The sequence below is a fragment of the Brachypodium distachyon genome, chromosome 4, assembly GCF_000005505.3.
Source record: "Brachypodium distachyon strain Bd21 chromosome 4, Brachypodium_distachyon_v3.0, whole genome shotgun sequence".
Lineage (NCBI taxonomy): Eukaryota > Viridiplantae > Streptophyta > Magnoliopsida > Poales > Poaceae > Brachypodium > Brachypodium distachyon.
The window spans coordinates 41,999,644-42,023,073 of NC_016134.3; the positions used below are offsets into that span (position 1 = coordinate 41,999,644).

A 23,430-nucleotide genomic window follows, 5' to 3' on the forward strand; every position below is an offset into this window, starting at 1 on the left:
GGGCACTACACCCTCCACCTGTTCGACTCAATGACATGCGCGTGGAGCACCACGCCCATGCGCGTCGAGCCCACACGTTTACACGGCTGTTCCTACAGCTACAGATCCGCGACCTCTGTGATCGCCGTCGGCGGCAGCTCGATCGGCTGGGTCGACCTCTCCAACAAGGGGATCCTCGTCTGTGACGTGCTCCGGCGGGACGAGCGCGGCGGTGACGTCCTCCGCCACATCCGTCTGCCGTGCACCCTGTCGCTTCACGTGGCGATCGGAGCCCTTTCTCCGTCGAGCCAGCGGGGCATCGCCGTCGTCCAAGGTGGCATTATCAAGTACGTCGAGATCTGCGTTCACGCCGTGCCTGACTCCATTCGCCGGCAGCACCTACGACTCGCTGGACTGGCAGGCCGCCATATGGACATGGACGGGTCCCGAGAAGAAGTGGTGCCTGGACTGCAGCCTCAGAGCTTCCGAGATCACGGTGGACGACAGCTTCTCCCACTTGCTTCCAGTTCCGAAGCCTCGTTCTCGTCGCCGTGGTGACGAAGCCATGGAGACGACGGAGCCGGCGACCTTGAGCAGGCTCCACGTGGGGTATCCTGCTCTGAGCTTGCATGAGGATGGTGTCGTCTACTTCATGGCCAAGGTTGATCACCTGGATGGCGAGGCGTGGATGCTCGCCGTTGACATGAGGAATAAGACTTTGGAAGAAGTGGCTGGTTTCAGCACCAAAAGATGCCTGGCGCTTGGTTTCAGATGCCCGTGCCTCCAATACCGCCAAAGCAGCATGTCGAAACATCTGGCCGGTATCGAGGTTGAAGAAGACGATTCACTGGGCACTGAGCTAACGGAAGAGGCTTCATGGACTGAGGTCTCTCATAAGAAAAAGAGTTGTAGTAGAATTGTAATTCATAATAAGAGATTACGCAATGTATATTACGAGTGGGACTAAGCGGCGATTTTAACGGCTCCGCCATATGCCGCTGTCTTGCATGCCTGCCGCGTGGCATTGGGCCTGGTCCGTCTCATTATTATATTTCAATGGTATATGTTATTGGTATATGGTATAAGTCAATGATATATGGTATCAGTCAATGGTATGTGGTTTTGGTATATGATATACTTTATCGATATATGATATAAGATGCCACGTGTCAACACATGGGTGGTTGCAGGCTTGTTGCGGGCTACCGCTACGTAGCGGAGCCGCTAGATAAGAGTTTATTGAGTCTTCCTCGCGAATTTGAGATATACACTGGTTACGTTGATTGTTTAAAATTTTAGCCTTGATGATATGCAACTCGCTCGGACGAGAAACAAATTGATTGTTTAAAATTTTAGCCTTGATGATATGCAACTCGCTCGGACGAGAAACAAAGCCCTCTTTGAATTCAAGGAACTTTGACACTTACAAAGTTGTCCTCTCCATCTCGGTTGACACAAAGCTCCTTTGCCATCTCAGTTGGCCTAAAGAAACAAAGAGGCCATTGTCTATTGAGATGGCGGAAAGGTCCACGTGGTGCTTGTTGAGCTTTTTTTCAGGTTATTTTTGTCAAATCAGTTTTAGAGGGGTTCACTTTGTTCATTAAGCTGGCAAAGGGGTTAAATTAGCAAAAACACTGCATGGTTAATTTAGCCATCCAGTTTAGTTTTTCTAATCATTTGTACTTGCATGATTTTTGCATGAATGTCAATGATTGAATCCGAAGGTTGTTAGGATTGACTTACTTATTTCTTAGTCACCTTATAAGGATATTATTTGTCTCAAATTTGCCCAAATACGGATGTATCTATGTGTAAAAAGTGTCTAAATACATGTAATATTTTGACGAGTAATTAAAAAAACGCATATTTAAAGTGTATTTAAAGAGATTGTTGCATTCTCATTATTAGCTCCTCATCTCAATGGTTTGAGCCAATCAACAGCGGCACGGCTTGAAGGTTTCGGACCACTGCCATCAATTGAGTAAAGAAATACGAATCACTTCTCACGGAGGAGGCTGAGGATTGATGAACGATCGGTCCGATAATCGCCGGCGCCGCCCCTTGTGAATCGTGCCGCGATCCATATTCTACTTAACATTCCCCGATGAATTAGTAGTTTGAATTAATCATACACGCAGTCGATCCGCAATACACGTTGCTTTCTGTAGTTTAACCTGACACAGTTGCAATTCAGGCGTTTATCATCACCCTCTCGCCCCCTCAGTCGATCCTATCGATGGAGACGCCGCCGCAGAAGACGTCGGTGAGCGCCGTGGTGGACTCGAGCGCGGCCTTGAGCAGCAGCACGGCCTCCCTGGGGCCGAGGTCGACGGTGAGCTCCTCCAGCGCGGAGCAGTCGGCGACCTTGAACTTCTTGAGCAGCATGATGGCGGAGATGGTGGACATGGGCGCCACCGTCAGGTCGTCCATCACCAGGTAGCTCACCACCCCCTTCACATACCCCCCTCCGCCCTCGCTGGCCGCCGTAGCCGCCTCCTGCGCTGCGGCCTGCGCCAGCTTGCCGTGCGCGTCGCCGGGGCTCCACCGCATCTCCACCGTCATCGGCTGCCGGCACACCGGGCACGGCAGCCCGGCCACGTCCGTCACGCTCGTCGGGTTCCCGCGGCAGTTTGTCCCGTACGGGCCGGCGCACCGGAAGTAGCGCTTCGCAGGAGCGGGCGGCGGAGGGGCTGGTGCCGGTGCAGGCGCCGGTGCGGATGGGTCGGCGGCGAGGAGCAGCGGGAGCGCCGCGGAGGGGAGCGAGGGGCAGAGGATCGCGTCGCGGTCGGGCGCCGCGGCCACGAAGAAGGCGTCCTCGAGGGCGCGCGCGCCCGCGTAGAGCGTGCCCAGGGAGCCCGGGGGCGCGACGGGCGCGGCGCCAGCGGCGTGCTTGGAGTTGTTTGCGATGACGCGCGCGGCGAGGCCCGCGGGCACGCGGAGGAGGCCGATGAGGAAGTCCACCGCGTCCTTGCGCGCCTCCGCGTACAGCACCCGCCGCGACCGCTTGTCCACCAGCAGCTTCATCTGCGGCTGCGCGGTCGCCGCCGCCGCCGTAGCCGCCGCTTCCTTCCCGGTGGAGCCCATGCCGCTCCGGCTGAGGAACACAGGTAAAGTTGCTCGTCTTTTCTCAGGATATCATTCACTGTCAAAGTATGAGGGGAGAAGCAACTTGCAAAGTTTGCAGCAGCATTGCGTTGCATTGCTCTTACTTATACTGTGGAATTTTTGTTCCGGCAGGATTAATCGGAGACTTGGAGTGCAGGGATGAGTTGCCGAGCAAGATGCTTCTTCCTCCGACTAGATGAACAAATCAGAGAGGAAGGCCCAAGGCAGGACTTGGTATGTTTGCAGTGCAGGGCAGGTATACTTTTTTTCTTCTTTTTCGCCTCAGGTTTTGGTTGATAGTTGGATATCGCAACTCACAAGGTTGCCGTGTGATCCTGGAACAAAGTGTTCTTTGCTTCGTCCATGGAGAAGCTAGTTTCAGACCAGATTAAAAAAATGTTACTGGTTACTTGGTTGTATACCTGGCATGGTGGCCCGGCCCGAAGCCTGACGTCCCGGGCCAGGCTCAGGCCTCCCTTTCCAGTCCCAAGCCCGGCCTGAAAGCCCGAAATGTCTAAAACGGGTATTTTTTTAGGAAAACTAGATATAAAAAATCATTTATTTACTCGAAAATAATTATTTTAATACTTAAATGGCCTAATTTTGGTGTTTTGGGCCAGGCTCGGGCTTCAGATTTGACCGTCAGGCTTTTATGAAGCCCGGCCTGAACAAACCCCAGGTATACTTGGTTGGAGCATCTTTGGACTGGAAGTAATTTTTGTCTGAGCTTCGGTATTTAGTTGAAATATGAACTAAATACTTCGCTTGATTATAATTTTCCTTCCATAGAGGATCCACAAGGAGTGTGTCCTAGTACGTCAAGCATGAATCAAGTAACCACTGACAGTACATAAGTTGTCATAAACACACTTGACAATACTAGGCAAAAACTTGAAGAGCTAGCGTTAGATCAATTCATTAGGTGAATGTACAGACAGCTATCAGACATCAGAATCCATGGCCACCGTACAACATCCCACTGCAGGCGCAGTTGATTGTAACACCAATGGTGGCTTCCTCAGGGACACAAAAAAAGAGCAGCAGCGGAGTTCAATCACTTGCTGGCTTGCTGCTGAGCTCAACATCCTAGTATAGACATGGACAAGGGAACACAGCTGACAGAGGCAGCCAGACGAAACTAGGAGCTGTTCGGATGCCATAAGTGTTACTCCATTACTTGTGAGTAGGGTACACAATCCTTGGATCAGGCTAAGGAAGCACAAAAAAAAATGATGTTGCTTCTGTACAGGGGGAATCTAGCTCTACCGACCAGATTAGGATCTGTTGATACCTGTTGACCTTGCTGAGGCATGCCGAAAATCAGAACTTGCTTCAGTACCCTTCAATCCCTTTCAGGAGCGTCTCCTGCCTCTTTCCTAGCGCTCAGGTTTCCGGCGTAAGTCCAGACCTTCTCTAGATCACCAGAAAAGAGCTTCTCAACTTTAACTTCCTGTTTTCCTTGCAAATTGATTTTGTTTAGTGGAGGCTGTGCTCTTCTGGGGCTGCCAGTAACTGGAGTGGAGGAGCAGAAAGTGGGTGTAGCAAAAGGAGAGGCATATGGTGTGTGCTGAATTGAGAATGGGCTTGGAGAGATTTTCTTCTGGACAGGTATGCCTACGCCACGATTGAAGATTGAAACAGACTCCGCAGCAGCAGACTTCTTTGTGGCATCGTCCACATAAATCACATCGTCGATCCTCGCGATTGTGTTAAATGCCAAGCTCTCCAGAACCCTTGAGTAACTTTCAAGTATGGACTGGCCAACATCCTGATCAAGATAAGCCAGAAACAGGGTGAATACTATGTTTAAATGATTCATGCAGAAACTTAAATAATGTTAACAGGGCAAGGTTCTGATGATAAAAGAACTTGTATGTTTCAGGTCATGCAAAAGAAGAATAGCAATCACTCCAAAACTATTGTGTTCAAATGAGTAGATGTGAAGAATAACCTTGTTATACTGGATCTTGTTCATGTCAAGGGAAGTTTGTGGCAAACCAGGGTGTCGCAACCTTAAGCTCTGCAACAGACCATCAGCTCTTTGGGACAAAACATCACTCTTTGTATCTCCAACAAGACCCTTCACTTTTCCACCCCAAGATTTCTTTGATTTTGCTTGAGGTGAAGATTTCTTTTGGCCTTTTAGTCTCCAAACATGGATCGCAGCCTCTATTCTGTTTGCTACTTCGAGCGTATGGTGCTCAGATGACAGATCCAAGCAATCGAGGAGGCATTCGGGTGAGAATTGTTCAGCAGTTATGTATCGATAAATTATCTCACCCAAGCAAGATCGACCACTCTGCGAAAAAAAGTAGGACATTATAATGGATGGATTGACAGAAATATCCATGATCGCTGACAACCGAACAAGTATCCTATTGGGCAACCATTAAGCATGCAAAATATAGCACACAAAATATCAGTTGTTACCTGAAGAAGATTCACTTTCCATATGTAATGCAGTATTACTAGCCAATTATAGAAAAATTAGTATTCACATAGTTGGGTGCGAAATTGCGAAACTGCCTCTTCCACGTGCATCCCACCGACCATCGGCATCCTGTTCGCAGATTGGTGGCAGACATCCGTCCGCTCCGCCCCTTCCACGGCTAGAAAGGGCACTGTGTCGATCATCATGCTACGGCCTGGTGGATCTGGAAGCATCGCAATGCAGCCGTCTTCGACAACACGACTCCCAATGATGCCTCCCGCGCCGACGCTAGGCTCCAGTCTCGAGCCGCGGCGGTTGGGCTTGGAGCACTGCTCTGCTCCTGGCGGATACCTAGTTGTGCAGTGTTGTAATTTCGTGGTGTTGCCCTCTCGGACATGTACATAACTCCCTTTCTTAATCAATGCATCAAGACGCAAAGCTTTTTGCGTTTTCTCGAAAATAATAATTGCGAAACTGCATGCTTCTCAGGCGCGTTAGCAAATTGCTTACACAGATGACCGGCGTTCCTAGCATCTTACAAATGAAACCTTAAGGAAATTCTTTTAGCAACTGCTACAGAATTCTTTTAGCAACTTTAAGTGGACATCTCTCCACCTAGTAGTAAAAAAAGAAGCGTCCGTTGAGCTGCTACATTTACAAGATGTAGGAAGCAAAGTGGTCCCCCGTTCACAGGAATCCCATGCAATTGGTACACTCTTATCAGCAAGCAAAGTATGCTAAACCTAAATCCTAACAACTCGTCCATGGACAGAACTATAGAAGCACAGTCAAGTGTTTACCTTTGGCAATGTCTCCAAGTATGCTTCCGGGATCTCCATCTCAGCAAGCACATCACTGTTAATCGCCATGGCTGCCTTTAGTATCTGGTTTGCACAATCCCTGCTCTGCTGCAGCTTCCTCCTGGCATCCTCAGGCAGCCCCTTGGGCGGCACTCGTGGGCATGGCAGCCACCACTTTTCCTCCTGCCGCACCGACGAAGGCCGCCCACAAGAAGACGAGGACGACGATGATGGGAACGGTCCACCACTGTCCTCAACCACAATCCCCCTATCAACATACCAGAATTCAGTCTCCTTGAACTCATCGGTCATCGCGAGGAGCATGGCATCAAGCTTCTTAAGCGCCGGGAGGTTCATGTAGAGGTCACTCCGTGGCCGCGGCACCATAACCTCAAACTGTCCGCCGCCGTCAGGGAGCTCCTGGATCGACGGGGTGAGCTCTACAATGGAGTCGGCAACGGAGAGCAACCACTCCATCTCCCGCGTCCACATTGCCTTCCTGGCCGGGGCCAGCGGCTCCAGCCTCCACAGCTCACCGAACACGGTCGCTGGATTCGGAAACAAATACACACATTCCATATATTATTGTCAAAGATCACGGGAATGTAGCTTAATTTAACGGGCGCCAGCGCACCTGAGAGGTTGGTGATGGCGTTGGAGATGGCGAGGGCGGTGCAGACGCCCTTGCCGCTGCCGGACATGTCCTCGCCGAGGAGAAGCTTGGCGAATCGCTCCTTCATCATGTCGATCTCTACCAAAACACAGCACAAAAGCGAAGCAAGCTCGTGAGTCGTGAGGGGAAAAGCTCTTTACAGGGAAAAGTAGAAGAAGATTTTCGAAGTGGAGTAAGATCTAAGCAAAGGGGGGTGGCGCGCAGTTAGGTACGTACCGGAGAGGTCGGAGGCCGGCTTGGAGAGGTAGAATGCAGCGGAGGGGGTGGGGAGCTGGGAGGTGGAGGTGGAGGACGACGCGAGGCCGCGGGACGCGGAGGCGGAGGAGGAAGAGAAGGGGAAGCGGCGGGTTGTCGTGGTGGGCGCTGAGCAGTCGCTGGAGGTCTCGGAGCCGCTGACGTCGGCGCTGGGGCTGTAGCTGCCGCTGCACCGCTCCGAGGCGGCGTCGTCCTCCGACACGCTCGCCATTTAGGGGGCCGCCTGGCGGCGGGGCGCAAGCGAGCTAGGGGAGGAGGAGGAGGAGGAGGCGGTGGTGGAGTCGCATCTGGAGTGGAATGAGGCGATGTGGATGCGGAGGGGAAAGCGATGGGAGCAGAAGCAGGGAAGAATACTGCTGACTGATGCGGCTGCTCTGCTGTTTTCTTTATTTGTTTTGGCTTTTTTTTTTACGAGTTCCTGTGAGAAAGTGTTAAGGAGTAGCAAGGCCTTAAGTTTGTGCGTTTACGCTAGGTGGCAGGAGTAATTTGTAATAAGCACTCTCCTTTGCAGCATTCACCGTGATCAATCAGGATGTGTCAATCTAGATATGGTTAGCGTTAAACTCATAATTTCTCTCTGACGAAACATAATACAGGAAGGTTTATTTAGGCAGCAATACTAAGATACAAACCGTTAGACTTGAAAAAGAAGAAGAAAATAACCATTATAGGAGTTGTATCTAAACATATACTCCAATGTATACGATACGCAAATTGTACGTAGCCTTATTTATAATTTTTGCTAATTATTCGAAGCGGCCAGTTTCTCTAGTGTGGGTGATGGGCGGCGGACTTTTTTTTGTCCGACCGATTGGCTACGAGGTGTTCGCTTTCGGGATATGAGGATGTGGGTCCCAACCTTGGTAGCGAGGCCCTAAACGAGTATCTCACCCTATGGGGATGGCTTCAGGGTCTTCGCATGGAGGAAGGGGTGGCCGACACCCTAACTTGGGATTGGTCCAAGGATGGAGTCCACACGGCAAAGTCGGCTTACTCCAACCTTTTCGCCGACCGCGTGTTGGATCCGCTAGCGAATGTGGTGTGGGACTCGAGGGCTCCAGCGAAATGTCGTTTCTTCGCCTGGCTAATGGCGAGAAACCAATGTTGGACTGCAGACCGGCTTGCAAGGTGTGGGCTTCCACACCCTCACAAATGCGCCCTCTACAACCAGGAGCAGGAGCCACTTCCCATCTCTTTTTGGGATGTGTCGTCGCGAGACAGGTGTGGGAGAACCTGCTTATGGGGCAACGAGGATGGTCTCCAATGGTGGCCTCGAGTCGCGATTGGTGGGCTTCCCTCTCGATACTGTGTCGGAAGGTCTTTCGGGTGGCGACGTGGGTGCCACGGAATGATGTGGTCTTCAGCAGGGCAGCTCCTTCGGTCCAACGGATCCTTCTTGCCGTTAGGGAGGAGTTTAGCCATTGGGAACATGCGAGCTTATTAGGGGTAGAGTCACTTTTGCGGCCAATGTGGTGAGTAGGGTGTCGTTTGGCACATGGTCGTTTTTTCATCTTCTTTTCCGCTTTGCATTGCCGTTTGCCACATAGTCGTTTTTTCAACTTCTTTGCCACTTGCTAGCGTTTCGGCGTTGCGCTATTCTTTTGGCTCTTTTTCTTTAATTGATGATGCGCCTGTTGGTTGCATTCTTAAAAAAAAAGTGTAACGATCTCTTCTCAAAATAACAGTCTCTCTGCCACTTGATTAATCTTTGAAGCCTAGCCTAGAGGCAAGTTAACTGGGACCTGTGATGTCTGTTCATTTACTATGGTTACTGTGATTTCTTTTGTTTATTTTCATCCAGAATGTGGACGAGAATGAAAGATGATTTTGTTGTTTATTTTCATCCAGAATGTGGACGAGAATGAAAGATCTGATCGTCGAAAAAAAAAGAGAATGAAAGATTTGATATCATGTCTTATCCACTGACACTAATTGTATTTGTTATTACGGTGGATTTTTGATATTCTATTTGTCCAGCCTATTTTTGTTTATTTTAATATTAAGAAGTTTAAAATGACGCACTTAAGCAATTGCATCTTGACCAACAATACAAATTTGATTGAGGCCTAAGAGCGAGGGTTTTTTGGTCATCCAGACACCTATCGTAGAAAAAGGCTGATGTTTTTGGTGTTGGAAACAAATTTCAGCCAAAACTTAACATGGTCAGTTCAGAATAGCCCATTCACAATGGAGTGAAAAGTATTACTAGGTGTTGAGTAACATTAGAGAGGAAGTGAGGGAACAGTTAAAACCTTCGAGACATGACAAGGTTAAAATTGACAGTTCACTAGTCAGACTAGATAGACACGGATCCTTTGACGTGTATGTGCGCGCCAAGGTTTCGATGGTGTATCTCGAGGTAGTCCATGACATTGAGAGACCAATTCTGATGGTTAATTCTGTAATCAACTTCAACGCTGTAGTGAAAAGCAATCTTTACATGGTGGTGTTTCGTTAGGTGAACGCAAAATATCAAGTAAAGAAAAGGAGATTAGGACCTAAGAGGAGGGCATTGTTACAATCGAGTGTGGGTAGGCAATCTCAAAGGTGATGACGTGTGACGTAGTTAGCTTAAATTCAGTTGTGTACTTTATGCCCTAAAAGCATCCAAGAGCAACAAAAACAAAAAACCAATTACTCGTTTCGTCCAACAAAAGATGTTTCAAGTTTGTCAAAATTTGAATGTATTTAGACATTATTTAGTGTATAAATGTATTCAAATTTAGTCAAAGTTGGAACCGTTGGATTCGGAAGCAAGAAGTACAAAATGTGGCTATATGGGGAGGAAGCAAAATGGTTCCGAGACCTCGTGACACGGGAGTGAAAAAAAGGAAGCTTCATTGAATAGGAAGGAGAAAGAGGAGGACCACCGTGTCAGCATTAGTCATTAGTAGTTGGATTTGGCTGGTCGCGTTGGGGCCCTTCCAAAATTTGCGCAGTGAGAGTGAGAGCGGTCACGCACGCGGATGCCCCTGTGCCGTGGGAAGCTTGACAGCTGGGCCCTCCCCCGCGCATTACTACAGAACACGGCCCCACGTCTCGGCTTCATTGATTGAATGTTGTCTGTAAAAAGCTTGACCTGTTGACCGGCGTCTCTGGTTTCCTTCCTTTTGTAGTTTAGACAATAGGCCCAACAAGCAAATATGTAGCCCAGTGGGTCTTGTGGAGTAATTTTTTACTGTTTCCTTTCAAGTTTCCACCTGGTTTTACCGCCTACCTCCGGCCAGGCCAGCCAGGTCGCAGGTAAAAAAAATAAAATTTAAAAGGTCGAAGGTAAAATTTGCAGTCTGCTTTCCGGAATCAGCTTGCTCGAAGTTTCGGACTGCAATCGAAGATCAGATCAGCAGAGAAGTTCTCAATTAACACAGGAGTATATGGCTGAATTGTACCTTGTGCAGCAGATACTTGTATGACCTTATTGTCGAGCTTCAAATAAGAGAACGTCTCAAATAAAATTGCGTTGCAGTTATAGGACGGGAGCGTATTTCTTCTGCATGCTTGTTGTTTGTCCCCAAAAGCAACTGACTTGAATTATTTGATCCCATGGGAGAGGACGACGCTGGAACAGTACTAACGACTTTGTCGGGCAACCTCCCCTCGAGCTTCTACCACACCACTCTGTCTCTATACATGGCTCTAGCTTTAGCTTAGCTCCACAATGCTCTGCAATCTCACCTATCCGGCCATCAGCATCAGCATGCGGCCGACCACCCCTATCCTAAGATCCATGGACTAGAGCTAGAGCAAGGCGTGAGAAGATGGCAAGACATGAATTCGTGCTAAACAATGCACTACTACCTTCTGTTTTTTGCCTTCTTTTTGGGAGGGGCCGGGGGAGGTAGATTCTTTTTTGACAGCTCTAGGGAAGGTACTCATAATACACTGTTACTAGCTAGTAGTATTCCACTTCCTTCGTATGGATATGCAAGGCCTCTCTTGAAAAATGCTATAATCAAGACACTATGTTACTAGTTAGTACTCCACTTCCTTAGTCCGGCGGTCCGGGTACGCAAGGCTTTTCTCTTTAATGCTATAATCAAGACATAAAACAAAAGAGAGAAAGTAAATGTAGTTTTAATGTTAAAAAACATTTATTACGAAGATGAAACACTGACATTCAAACCAAAACACTTTAGTACTCCCTCTGATCATAAATTTTTAACTCAAATTTGTCCAAATATGCATGTATCTGTTCTTAAAAAGCATCTAGATATATGTAATTTTTCGACAAAAAATTAGTATCGGAAGGAGTAGTATCAAAACAAAAATAACTAAATCCATGCAAGAACCTTGCATTTGTGAATCGTGATTTTTTTTCTTCTAAGATAGCTATTTCACTACTACAAAACAAGACATAAGTGACGGGTCATCAGTGACGGGCGCACCACGTTCGTCATTGATGACCCCTCATCAGTTGTGGGCGCCCGTCACTGATGAACTTTCATCAGTGACGGGCGTGGAAATCCCGTCACTAAAGGCCAAATATGAAAAATTGCAAAAATCACAAAACACACATCAGTGGCGGGATTTAAATCTAGGCCCGCCACTGATGAGCCCTGGAGACCTTTGAAAATTAGAAAACTCCTAACTAATTCATAAATAATCAGAAAAATGTGATTCTTTTTGCTAAAGTCTTCTTTTTTTCTTGCTTAACATGATGGAACAATAATATCATATGTTAGCATTTGAAAAATGAACTATGTAGTACAAATTTGTTATTTCTCATTGTTGAACTTTAGGTTTTAAACCAAATGACCAAAGTTTTGTTCATTTCTATGCCACATTTTATGATAATGTATCCATTTTTTGCACAACAATGCATCTTGTCATGATAAACAATATTGTCAAAGAGGTTTTCAAATTTTTTGTGTTACGAAATATGAAAAATACAAAAAAAAAAAATTGTTTAGCCTCATCAGTGTCGGGCCTAACTGTTATGCCCTTCACTGATGTTACTTTCCAGGCCGACCAACCCATTTTGAGGCCCAAAAAACCCTGGCCTATAAAATCCCTGCGGCTAACCCTAATCCCCACCTCTCCCATTTCCTTCCTCTCTGCCGCCGCCACCTCCTCCCCCTTCTCTTCTCCACTGGCCCGAGCGCCTTCCCCCTTCTCTTTGCAACTGCGAGCTTGTCCCCCCGGTCTTCTCTTCTCTCCTTGCTCCAGTCGACCGGCCGCCGCCACCTCCCTCCCGATCTCCCTCGCCCCCCACTCCTCTCCATCTCCAGCCATCTCACCCGCCCCCACTCCTCTCTGTCTCACCCGTGGGCGCGCCTCCTGTCTCACCCGACCACGACGCCACACCGCAAGGGAGCGTCGGGCTCGACCCCGCGCGCGGCCGGATTCGGCGCCCCCAACCCTGACCGCCTTGGATCCGGCGTCCCCTACCCCGGTGGCCGCTAGATCCCCGACCCCGACCATTGCCGCCGGCGTCTCCGATCCGGGTAAGTCGCTCTCTGTTCTCTCTCTCCTATTGATTCTCCCTCCCTCTCTCCCTCTCTCACTCTCTATCCCTCACAGGTAGCGCCATGGAGTCCCGGCCATGGAGTCATGGAGTCGCGAGCAGCGCCATGGAGTCCCAGCCGCCGCCGTTGTGGTGTGGTATGGTGTCTGCCACCGCCGCCATGGAGACGAGGGTGCGCCTCCACGTTCGTCCCCGACGTCGACTTTGGCCTGCAATGGATTTGTCTTTTTTTTATCTGTATGCATCTGTCCTCCGGTGATTTGCTATTGTACGGTGTCCAAAATCCGGATTCTTTGCTTACCTATTTGTTGTGATTTGTTGCATCATTTGGTTAATTAGTTAGATTTGCGATTTGGAGAATCGATGAACGTGAGGGCCGGGAGGGCCATTTCTTTTTTTTTCTTCCAAAAACTATATCAGTGTCGGTCGTAACTGGTGCCCGCCACTGATGTGCTATACATCAGTAACGGGCAGGCCGCCCGTCACTGATGTTAAATACATCACTGGCAAGAAGTTAGTGACGGGCGGCTCGCCCGTTAGTGATATGCTTTTTTGTTCGTTACTGATAACCGTTTTTGTAGTAGTGTTTCAAACCCGGACGGAGAGAGAGTAGCACATGCATGATTTGGAACACATCCCCCTAGCTACTATATGACAGATCTTCCATCTGTTCCCTATCTCCTTCCATTTCCCCACCTTTCTTACCAGTCGTGCACACATGACTTAAAAAAAACAAGCCGGGTTCATGTTCAAAACAAGGAAAACGAAATCGAAACATGAAACACATTATTTGGTATATATATGCTTGCATTTTCGTACTTATTGAACATATAACAAATTTTATTACAAGTTGAATTTCCACCGCCCCTTCATGCGTGCATGCCCGAGCCTATGCATATGTGGTATGCACAATCTTGTGTTGGATTGGCTGTCATGTGTGGTATGCAAATTAACTATATTTGTTCAATACACTCTTTGATCAGAAGGTAATTATTCAATCTCCTCTTCCTCCTGCCGGATCACGCCACATCCCTTCTCTCCGGTCTGCGCATACACGGTACCACATCAGAAACCAATCATTTTATGATACAAAACGAAGTGATTACGTACTACGACATAATTTACACCGATAATTATGTTTATAAATGATATATGAGACGATATCAGTGGATTTATTTTTTAAGTACTTACTGATAATTACATGTGATTTCTCTTATCATGTAACCATTAATTATAATTGAGCAATTCTTAATCAAAATATTGTCTTAAAGAAACCTAATACATGTTATATTATGAAAATGTGGGAGAGCATTGATTAAAAATAGCCCCTATATATCTAGATCATGTCAGTAGTGGGATAACTTAGACAACTTTTTTTTATTCAATGGTATGGAAATGACCAATTTGGAGGAGGATGCCCATTAGAAAAATATAATGTATGTGAAAACTAATCTAATGAAAGATTAATAAATTAATTGGGATCAGATGACCTTATGCCCAATGCATGCAAGAGATGAAGAGTCTACCAGGGAGCTGCAGCGGGCAGTTTCAGATCGATATTAATAAAATTATTATCGAACAAAGTCTTGTCTTAACGAAACCAAATACGCCAACTTTTGTGAAAACGAGGGGGTATAGCAGAGAGGGTGTAATTAAGATGGTGAGACCCGTAGGCGTGGCTCGTTGCATCGTGGGTGTGCTTGGTTTAGTCCAAATCTATCCTATCAAATATTTGGCTGGCCAAAATTTGATCAAGATTTTGTTTGTCCATAAGTTAGCCAACATTAACAACCACCCAAGCAAAGACCAACCTTATGGCTATGACAAAATATTGGTAAAGTAGAAAGCGGCCACAATCCAAATATACCCCTTATCCTCCAGACTCGTCTTCGGGTATGAGCGTATGCTAAAAGAGGAATTCTTAAATGTGGTGTCGTTAGTGCAAAATCTTAGAAGAATGTAAAGCTATTATCTTCTCTTTTTTTGCGATGAAGGGAGCTTTGTTACTCATGAATAGGGTTACAATCTGAAGCTACAAGATCAGGAATAAAACGAAGGATGTAGTCTACCCACATAAAGGTAGCATTATCCCTACTTAGCCTGGTTAACTAACAAATCAGCAATCTTTCTGATTACGACTGAAGTTCTTGAGTAAGAGCTTCCATAATATAAGATGAGAATAGTTGGAACTAAAGCTTCCATCTTTAGTAGCGTAATTATTTGGGATCCGGGAGGATTAATTAGGAAAGCATCGTGGCAATTCCTAAAATGTGGTGTCATCAGTCCAAAAGAGAAGAGCAATTTCGATGCTTGAATACCTTCTCTCCAGCTGTCACGAGGAAATTAACATTGATCATGTGTGTCTTGACGAAGAATTGATGCGGATTGTTTTCTTTGCACGTACAATTGGATGCCGCCGCCGGAGTCGTAGTGCTCTATGCATGATAGGGTAGGCGTAGGTGCGTGTAGCTAGGATTGTACGTAACGACCCGTTTGTAGCTTGATATAAAAGCAAAAGAATATGCATGTATGGAAGCTAAAATCTGCAGCCATGCATGTATGGAGTAGCTTCCTCTTCTTTTGAGAGGGATGAGGATTGGTAGGGGATGATGAGCCTTTTTATTTACTTTTATTTATGTATGCAAGCTATTGAAAACAAGGAAAAGCTACTGTGACGCGTCAAAAAGAATGTGCTGAATCTGGATGGGGTCCAATAAAGGCAGAGATCAGTCACTAGCGCAGAATGACCAGCCGTTTGCACTTTGCATCGCTGAGCAGCTATATAATTTTGACCGTGTTAATTAGAATCGGCCCGTGGCAAATACTTTGGTCATCTCCCTCGCGGGAATTGGGCTGCTTGCGACTTGCCGGCGTAAAAATATCAGCGCCTGTACCATCATATTTTTATAGTGCATTTATTGGTATTTCACATGTTGATATTTTGTTGTACTAACAACTTGGTCAATTTAAAATAAGCTCAGAATAATATTTGTATGATTTATATTTTCAAAAAGAGGTAGAGATTTTCTCCAGAAAACTTGATTGCTCACGTTCACACACAAAGTAATTTTTTTCCTGAGAAGAGGAGTACCTTTTTTTTAGCATAAGAGGAGTAAGTGCATGGCGAGAATGGAATCATGGATGCACACAGGAGTATAACATATTGATAGGCTAGACGATTGTTGGCCCTAATTAAGAATGTTTAGGGCTACTCCTTCCGTCTCAATATACGAGGCACGCATGTGTCTCAATTTAACTATCAAAATATAAATTATATGACGTAAAAAATATATCATTACAAAGTTCATTCGATTACGATTACTCCTGGCAGGGAGTAACTCATTCGATTACGTAACTCGTTCCATCGGTAGAATTATGATGGCGCGGGAACCACGCATGTGCCGTCTGCCCAGCCCACATCTGGCTACGACCGCAAAGGCGGAGAATCCAGATATGCCTGGTGCTAACTCGAGAAAAGGCCTCGAATCGAAAGCACTACGCACGGGAGACTGTGCCGTGCTGCGCTTCAGAGTTCGGATTCTTTCTGCAGCCTTTTCTTTTGCTTTCCGTTTTATCATCACATATTCCCTCGATCCGTCTCAAGAATCGCGGAGAGAGATTGGGGCTGACACACCGTATCTCAAGGCACACCGTTAAGAACGGTCCTGATTCTTGTTCTTAGTTGTGGAAGTGAGATGTAGAGTACGTTCTCTGCAGCCTCGCAACTACTCCCTCGTTTCAATTGCATTGTGTTTTGCACATCTCGAAGCTCCCCCAGAAATATATTTTTACAGCTCACTGTCAGCCGGTAATGATGTTTTTGCGTGTGTTGCAAAGGCAAATGTAGAAGCATGTGCCAGACTGTTAGATCCATTTGGTTTTTTAGAGCGGCCTACGGGATCTTCGAGTCATAGTTACAGTCAGCTCCAGAGTACACTCAAGTTTAGAGAGTCTAAGAAAGCCGACCTGCTATTATTTTCTTAAGTCTCACGCGCAGGGAACCTCTCATCCCACTAAATCACTACTGTCAGTCACTTCCTGTCGTTCCACAATCCAAGTAAAAAAGAGTATCCGATGAAGGAAATTGTATCTGATCTATCACCTTCCTCGTATCGATGCTTGCCACCGCGTCAACATTGTTCATAGCTTTGATATAACGATTTGCTGACATCGATTGTCAAAAAAACAAGTCTGGTACCAAGAAGATCGATATGCGTTTATTAGATAGTACAAAGACCAATTTTTAGTTATTTTTTTCAAGTAAAAAGTATCGAGTACTCCTTACAGAACACTGGCCGTTTGTACAATGGAAAACCGCCTCTTTTCTGACCACCACACGTCCACACTTGCAAATAAAGCATGAGGTAGGCGCAACTAGAAAGTGAGTATTTTTTTTTCACCAATATGATACAGCACTTACAATGATGATGGGATGTGTTTAAGCAACACATATCCAGAAAGCACGGCTCGGTTACGCTCTGTCACCTTAGTTTGGTACTGCACCCTGCAAGAGCCAATCATTCCATGGGTCCAGTGAATGAGAGAAATCAGAAGTTACAGAATCTGATTGGCGCTAGTGTCGTTACCTCTGGCCATCGAGCCACATTTCAGTGGCTAGTGTTTCCCCCGGATAGACATGCAACAGAAATCGACCGAATATGTTTTGCACTGCTGATGGATCCCCATTGCAGAAGGACTTGATGACGGCGCGAGTAGCGAACCCAAGAGTACAGAGACCATGCAGTATTGGACGAGTGAACCTGCAGAAGTTCTTACCAGATAAAATCCCCCGAAAATAACCCCACAATCAGGGACGGAGCTAGGAATTCGACATTAGCGGGGGGCGCCCCCCTTGTCTCCGTCACTGCCCACAATGAAAAGTACCTAGCAATACTGGCAGCTACCATAGCCTAGTCTCTTTTTTTTGGAGAAAGAGAATAGACAATTCAAATTCTTTAGGGCCTCTATATGGGCTAATTACTACCTCTACCACATATGGTGCTAGAAGCTGGAAACTCTGACGCAAGTTCTAACCCAAATATTTCCTCAATGTCAAGATTTGAAAATAGTAACATAAGAATGATTACATTGGAGTGTCATACCCTGCAACCTGTGCAATCATAGGATCTGAATGCAAAGGATTATAATCTCCAGATAACCTGTATAAGAGTGCCTGGATTGAGAATGAAAAGGAATCAGGCTTTGCATAACAATATTCATGTTAACAAAATTAGAAATTGATTTCTTCTGCAGAAATATGATGGTCTCCTTGGCCAATTAGCTAGATATTGAATTCATAAACACTTGGAAGAGCACACTATTGTGTGACTATTAGTGTAAGATGATGAGCATGTAATTCATAAAATAATGCAGGCCATACTTACATTGTTATCAAAGTTTCCCCGAGATACATGGTGCATCTTATTATCAACAATGGCACATACTTGAACAAACAAATAAAATAACAAGCAAATGAGTAGCATGCCTGGGATTGTTGTGTCGAGTCTTCATACACTGCGGAAGGTGCAGAATTTGGAATGGAAACGCGAGAAATCTGATTGGCAGGATAAGTCGAATACGAGTATGGCTGGGAAGAGGCCGAAAAGCCTCCAGCACCACGTAAGAAAATAGTACTCCTGCAATAACAGCATTCTCTTTGTAGCTCGTAGTAATGAAATTGGGGGATTTGAATCTTACAGCCATATCACGAACCTGTTCATACATAATGCTTCACCGGAATCTTTGAGATAGGTTGTAGTTTCAATCTCAAGAATAGTTGCTTTCCCTGAATATTAAAATAATGCAAATTTGAGTATAATCCCTTAGGGTCGGTTTTGTATTGCTCCAAATAAGTTTCAAGGATGTCAATGATGGCCACTCAAAACTTGATAGCAATTGGAGTGCACTTTGACCAAACACTGCTGCAGAGTGGATGGACACTGACATATGAGGGAGAGAATGAAAAGGTGCACTCGATATTGGCATAGAATGAAATGGACAAAGGATGAGATTTTTTATTTAACAACGAACTTCAATCCTGCAATGTGGGATTTACAGCCACGAAGCTGAAGGTTCTATAGAGAAGCTTAATACTCCCTCTGTTTCTTATAGTCTATACATTTGGGGTTGTCATAAGTCAAACTGTGTCAACTTTGACTGAGTTTGTAAAAAACAATATCAAAATACATAACAACAACAAATGCAATATGTAAATATATTTGATAATAGTCCTAATGATACTAGTTTGGTGTTGTATATATTGTTTTTTTCCTACAAACTTGGTCAAAGTTGACAAAGTTTGACTTAGGACAAACCCAAATGTATAGACATTTTTAAACAGAGGGAGAAAGCTATATGCGAGGAGCTCCACAGAAAGGATTCAGCTCATTACCCTTCACTATTTCTGAAAATAGGTTGTTCATTTGTTACACCCGTTGTACTTTAAGAAAGGAAAGATGCAGACATTTTACTTTCAAGATTGTGAACACTATAGCAATAGCATGGATCAAAGCAATGATAAAGCTCATGAAAACAGGGAAGCAGGCAATAATTTTCAGAAGAAAAAGCAAGGAGCACCAATCGAATATATATGCACCATAGAATAAGCAATCATTTCTTGTACCTTTGTCATGCAAACCAGCTACCTTAACCTTGTTTACAACCTGAAGACAGGAAAATGACAGGCAACTGTTTTCATCAGTGGATGCTAGAGATGGGGACTCTGAAGAATGTTCCATCCTAAAGCAAAAAACTTAAAGCAATCTTCAGCATGTACCAGTATAAGAATGGATTTTCCTTCAATGTAAAATTAATCAACAAGCAAAGTGAATATGTTCTTTTAATTTAGAGAACAACCTCAACAGTAAGCTATAATATCCTCAAGCCAAAACGTGTACGCACATGCAAATTCAACCAGAAGAGCTCAATTATCAGTGCAAAAAAGTCACAGTTTATTTATACACGTCAGAAAAACCATTCGGTGATGCCGTCGCTAGGAATTATTCAACCATTTCTAGACCAGAACAAGAAGTAGGTAAGAGCTGGACCAATCAGCCAGCACCTATATCATGCATAGTCTCCAAGAACGAGGATATTTAAACAAAACCTTTGAGAATCATGGTAAGCTACCTACACTGGCACGTGAAGGAATTGACTTGTAGATCTCTATGTATTGTTGACCATGCAATAGTAGGCTTGCATCAAAGCTGGAAAAGAAAAGAAAACAAGTTAAAGTACTTGTAACATAACATGTCAACCAAATATTTGAGCTGCTAAAATCATAAAAGACGAACCTATAGAACTGACAAACAAGAACCAAGAAGAATTATACAGACTAGGAAAGTTTGTGAGCACATAATAAAGGGAAAGCAAACTCAGAAGTGACTGCTTCTTGTAAGTCTTACTGAATGCCAGGCACGTCAACAATTCCAAGCCCATTGCTGTTCTTGTTAGGAAATAAAGAAGCAAATGTAGGAAGAGCCTGCAATTTAATAGAAAGAAAAAAAATCATGACCGTCAGTCTGCCAGAACATTGCTTTCAACATAGTGATTACGACTATCTTTTAAACATTTTCACACAGGATTTATGGATGACATGTGCAACAGATGCCAGAGTGATGTGTCAACTTAAAAGTAACATGAATATACATGTGAAACAAATGCCGGAGTAATGAGATTTCTGACTCAACACAATTCCTGAATCCTGAGTACAGTTGCTTTCAATTTTTTAGCTATACAGTTGGATCAATTTCATTCTCAAGTCATTCACAATCACGAAGTGATGTCCAACAATTGTATTGTTTATTTGATTGATATCCCAGGACCAAAATGAGATGAATTAAAAAATCACTTTCATAAAGAATTGGAAGCTTGATGATTCGATCAACAACTCGAATTAACATTCTTTCTTCACAGGAAGCTCATAGAAACAAAACATTATTCTCAAAAGCCAGGACTCGTGAACACGCAACTCCTTGTTTATCTAGTTTACCTGGGACACCTAATTGACACCAAAGGTCGGTATAAGAACCAGAATGAGCTGTCAAGCTAATTAATAATTAACCTAAAGTCGATAAAGCTCAGTTCTGGAATAATCTCTAGCCTAAGCTCACAAGTAAGATAAGATCATAAGACCCTCACTGGTCACAGTGCACAGTATACCGGAATTGGATAAAATTGGAGTATCAATTGGCAATTTGAGAAAGTGAAAGGATTGCTTGCATCAATCCCATTCCCACCTTCCTTAACTACGAGCTACATCACATCCTAGTGTGTTCTTCATATGGACATAGCACAGTTCTATTAAGACTATCGATAATTTTAGTCCAGTTGCATGTAAGCAATGCGTACGAATTAATCCCCAAATCAATTTCAAGAGCTGATTCGTTGCAACTAGAGCGTCACAGCAGCCAATTCGCACCAAACAAAACGAGAGTGGATTAACCGAGGGGAGGACCTTAATGTGTCGCTGCCCGTCTCTATGGTGCACGAAGTGGAGCTCCTTCTCGTCGACGGCGTCCGTGCCGCAGGCCCCTACCCCGAGCGCGTACAGCGCCACATCCCTGCACCGAACACGCAAACGACGTGAGCACGGGGAACCGATCGGATAAACCAGGAGACGCGCGCCGCCGTCCCGTCGAGCAGGTGTCGGGCGGGAGGTAAAGGCCCGCACCTCTCGTCGTAGGAGAAGGAGACCTGCGCGCGGCAGACGACTGTCGTGAGATGCGGTTCCGGATAACAAAGCGAGAGTGAGAGGAGGCTGGGAGGAGGGGGATTACCTCCGGGAACTTGTGGGCGAGCGCGGTGTCGGGATCGACGGACGCGGTGGGTTTGTCGCTCGTCGCCATGGTTGCCGGCGCAGTGAGCTCTCCTGCTTCTGGTCGCCGACGGTGCGTCCTGCGTGGCGATTGTCTGATTGATATAGGAGAACTGGAGAAGACAGAGGAGCCGTGGCGTGAAGGGGAAAAGTGCCGTGAAGAGTGAGCAGCCGTCGACTGGATGGATACTTGTCTCTGACACAGCATACGGAATACAAGTTTGAGAAATTTGCAGAGTACGGAACACAGCATACAGAATAAAATTTGCAGGTTTGAGAAATCCAAGTCTCTGCATAAGAGCGTGAGTTAGTCAAAGAACGACCGAATCATCAATAGTTTGGTTTAAGCTAAAAAAAATACTACCGGGCGCGATAGTAGGATAGAAGTGTGGACCATTGGTCCATTGCATCAACATGTGATGTACGATGTCTGTCAGAAAGAGAAAGAAAAAGAAAAAAACATGTGATGTACAATGCAAAAAATGTGCACCGGCTTGAACGAACTTTCTCCATAAACATTATCGGCCTCATTTAACCATCAAAAGGACAATTCTGGAGCACTTTAAACCACCTAAGCAGTTGTGGTTATGTAATGTTTTTTTTTTCTTTTCAGAAAAACATAAAAGTTTGGTGTCTGGATAAATTGATAGAAAGAAAAGTTACATATAAATATCCCAACGCCCAACAAAAAAATCAATTAACGTCCGAACGTAAGTTAAAAGTGAGTGCCAGCTTTTCGGGAGGAAATAAATCCTGAACAAGTTAAAAGACTGGGATTATGACCTAGCGTCCACTTCTCAACGCTTCATCGGAGATGACATCACCGAAACCATCTGATTTGGTTTAGGATATGTTTGGTTGGTGGCCAAATCCAACCCTACTAATATTTTAGTTATGACCGATCTTTGGTTTTTATTTAGATAGTTGGCATATTTTTTTCGTGCACCCCTGACGCTGTAACTCAAGCCTGGCCGAGCCAAGCCGCCAAAGTAGTCTCGTCTAGCCTTTGCTCGGCTCGCCGGTGGAGAGCTCGGACCGAGCCATGCTCAGCTTGGCTCGTGTCCACCCTGACCAACCACTATCTTTTTATGTAAAAAACTTACGAAAGTGAGAACGCGTCACCATTTTCCTAACTACAAAATTTGTCCTAGTCTTCTACGCTCTAAATATGCACACCCATTGAAAATTTCTACTACTCTCTTTGATCCATAATAAGTGTCGATCCAGATCGATGGACACTTATTGTGGATCAGAGAGGGTACGATTTAGTCCTACATTTCGCACACAGTGTTAGATCGCCACCGGTTGGCCAGAAATCCAACAGCGGCGACACGACTCTTTGTAGAGCCCATCTTCAGCGACTCGTCCGACGTGAGGACGCCCCCGATCGGGCCCAACTCGGCGCACTTGGACCAGGCCTCGAACCCGGCCAACAGCTCCGCCGGCTGCCGCTTGCTGCGGCCCACCACGACCAGCGTGTGCGCCTCCATCACTTCCCCCGCCCTGGCCACCTCCTTCTCCACGTACACGGTACGCCGCGAGCTCCCTTGCCACGTTCTCACGCCGGAAGCCTGCCAATCTGCCATGGTCTTCAGGTTCACGGTGGCGCCACGGTCGCCGACGTTGACCTGGCGGATGACGATTGACGAGGCCGGCCACGGAGGCGAACACGTCGACGGCCCAGTTCACCTGCATGGCTGCGTCGTCCCGGCGGTCCGCACGCTTGTTGGCGTCCAACTAGACGTGCTCGTGGTAGTGCCTGGGGTCGGACCCGTGCTTGCGTGAGGGGTCGAAGAGGGGGAGGATATTGCGATGACTTAGTCTTTGTATAGCTATCACCTCCACTTCCCCACGCCTCTCTTATTTTTCATGTAACTACCAGCTGTAATCTTGTATATATATGAGGCA

At 45.8% G+C, this 23,430-nt stretch overlaps 4 protein-coding genes and 1 long non-coding RNA gene across 6 annotated transcripts; 2 read left to right on the top strand and 3 right to left on the bottom strand.

The window, feature by feature from the left end:
- Positions 1 to 121: 121 nt before the first annotated feature.
- Positions 122 to 1,094, top strand: LOC104585134 (the record flags this gene model as incomplete). Its single annotated transcript, XM_024454652.1, has 1 exon — positions 122 to 1,094. A coding segment is annotated over one exon (825 nt), but the record flags the coding sequence as incomplete, so codon positions are not given.
- A 970-nt stretch (positions 1,095 to 2,064) lies between these two features.
- On the bottom strand, positions 2,065 to 3,147 carry LOC100846444. The gene has a single exon (XM_003576743.4). It carries the CDS (start codon positions 3,061 to 3,063, stop codon positions 2,200 to 2,202), a length of 864 nt encoding a protein of 287 aa, XP_003576791.2. The 5' UTR covers positions 3,064 to 3,147; the 3' UTR covers positions 2,065 to 2,199.
- Positions 3,148 to 3,939: 792 nt separating this feature from the next.
- Positions 3,940 to 7,592, bottom strand: LOC100844022 (rop guanine nucleotide exchange factor 1). Its single transcript, XM_003578515.4, has 5 exons — positions 7,205 to 7,592; positions 6,950 to 7,066; positions 6,316 to 6,863; positions 5,036 to 5,383; positions 3,940 to 4,852 (listed from the first exon to the last, which is right to left on the bottom strand). The coding sequence occupies exons 1-5, from the start codon at positions 7,452 to 7,454 to the stop codon at positions 4,427 to 4,429; spliced, it is 1,689 nt and encodes a 562-aa protein (XP_003578563.1). The 5' UTR covers positions 7,455 to 7,592; the 3' UTR covers positions 3,940 to 4,426.
- Positions 7,593 to 12,281: 4,689 nt separating this feature from the next.
- Positions 12,282 to 13,111, top strand: LOC112268736. Its single transcript, XR_002960135.1, has 2 exons — positions 12,282 to 12,687; positions 12,764 to 13,111. It is a non-coding gene; the product is annotated as an uncharacterized LOC112268736 (long non-coding RNA).
- Positions 13,112 to 16,902: 3,791 nt separating this feature from the next.
- Positions 16,903 to 21,788, bottom strand: LOC100844320 (enoyl-CoA hydratase 2, peroxisomal). 2 transcript variants are annotated; one of them, XM_010240141.2, is made up of 11 exons: positions 21,485 to 21,788; positions 21,379 to 21,401; positions 21,163 to 21,268; positions 20,111 to 20,187; positions 19,840 to 19,912; positions 19,330 to 19,369; positions 18,420 to 18,492; positions 18,193 to 18,343; positions 17,795 to 17,880; positions 17,294 to 17,467; positions 16,903 to 17,211 (listed from the first exon to the last, which is right to left on the bottom strand). In XM_010240141.2, the coding sequence occupies exons 1-11, from the start codon at positions 21,773 to 21,775 to the stop codon at positions 17,124 to 17,126; spliced, it is 1,182 nt and encodes a 393-aa protein (XP_010238443.2). In that variant the 5' UTR covers positions 21,776 to 21,788; the 3' UTR covers positions 16,903 to 17,123. The 2 variants fall into 2 exon arrangements, with proteins under 2 accessions (XP_010238443.2, XP_003578564.2); XM_003578516.3 differs by having other exon boundaries at positions 17,810 to 17,880; positions 21,485 to 21,784.
- Positions 21,789 to 23,430: the final 1,642 nt, after the last annotated feature.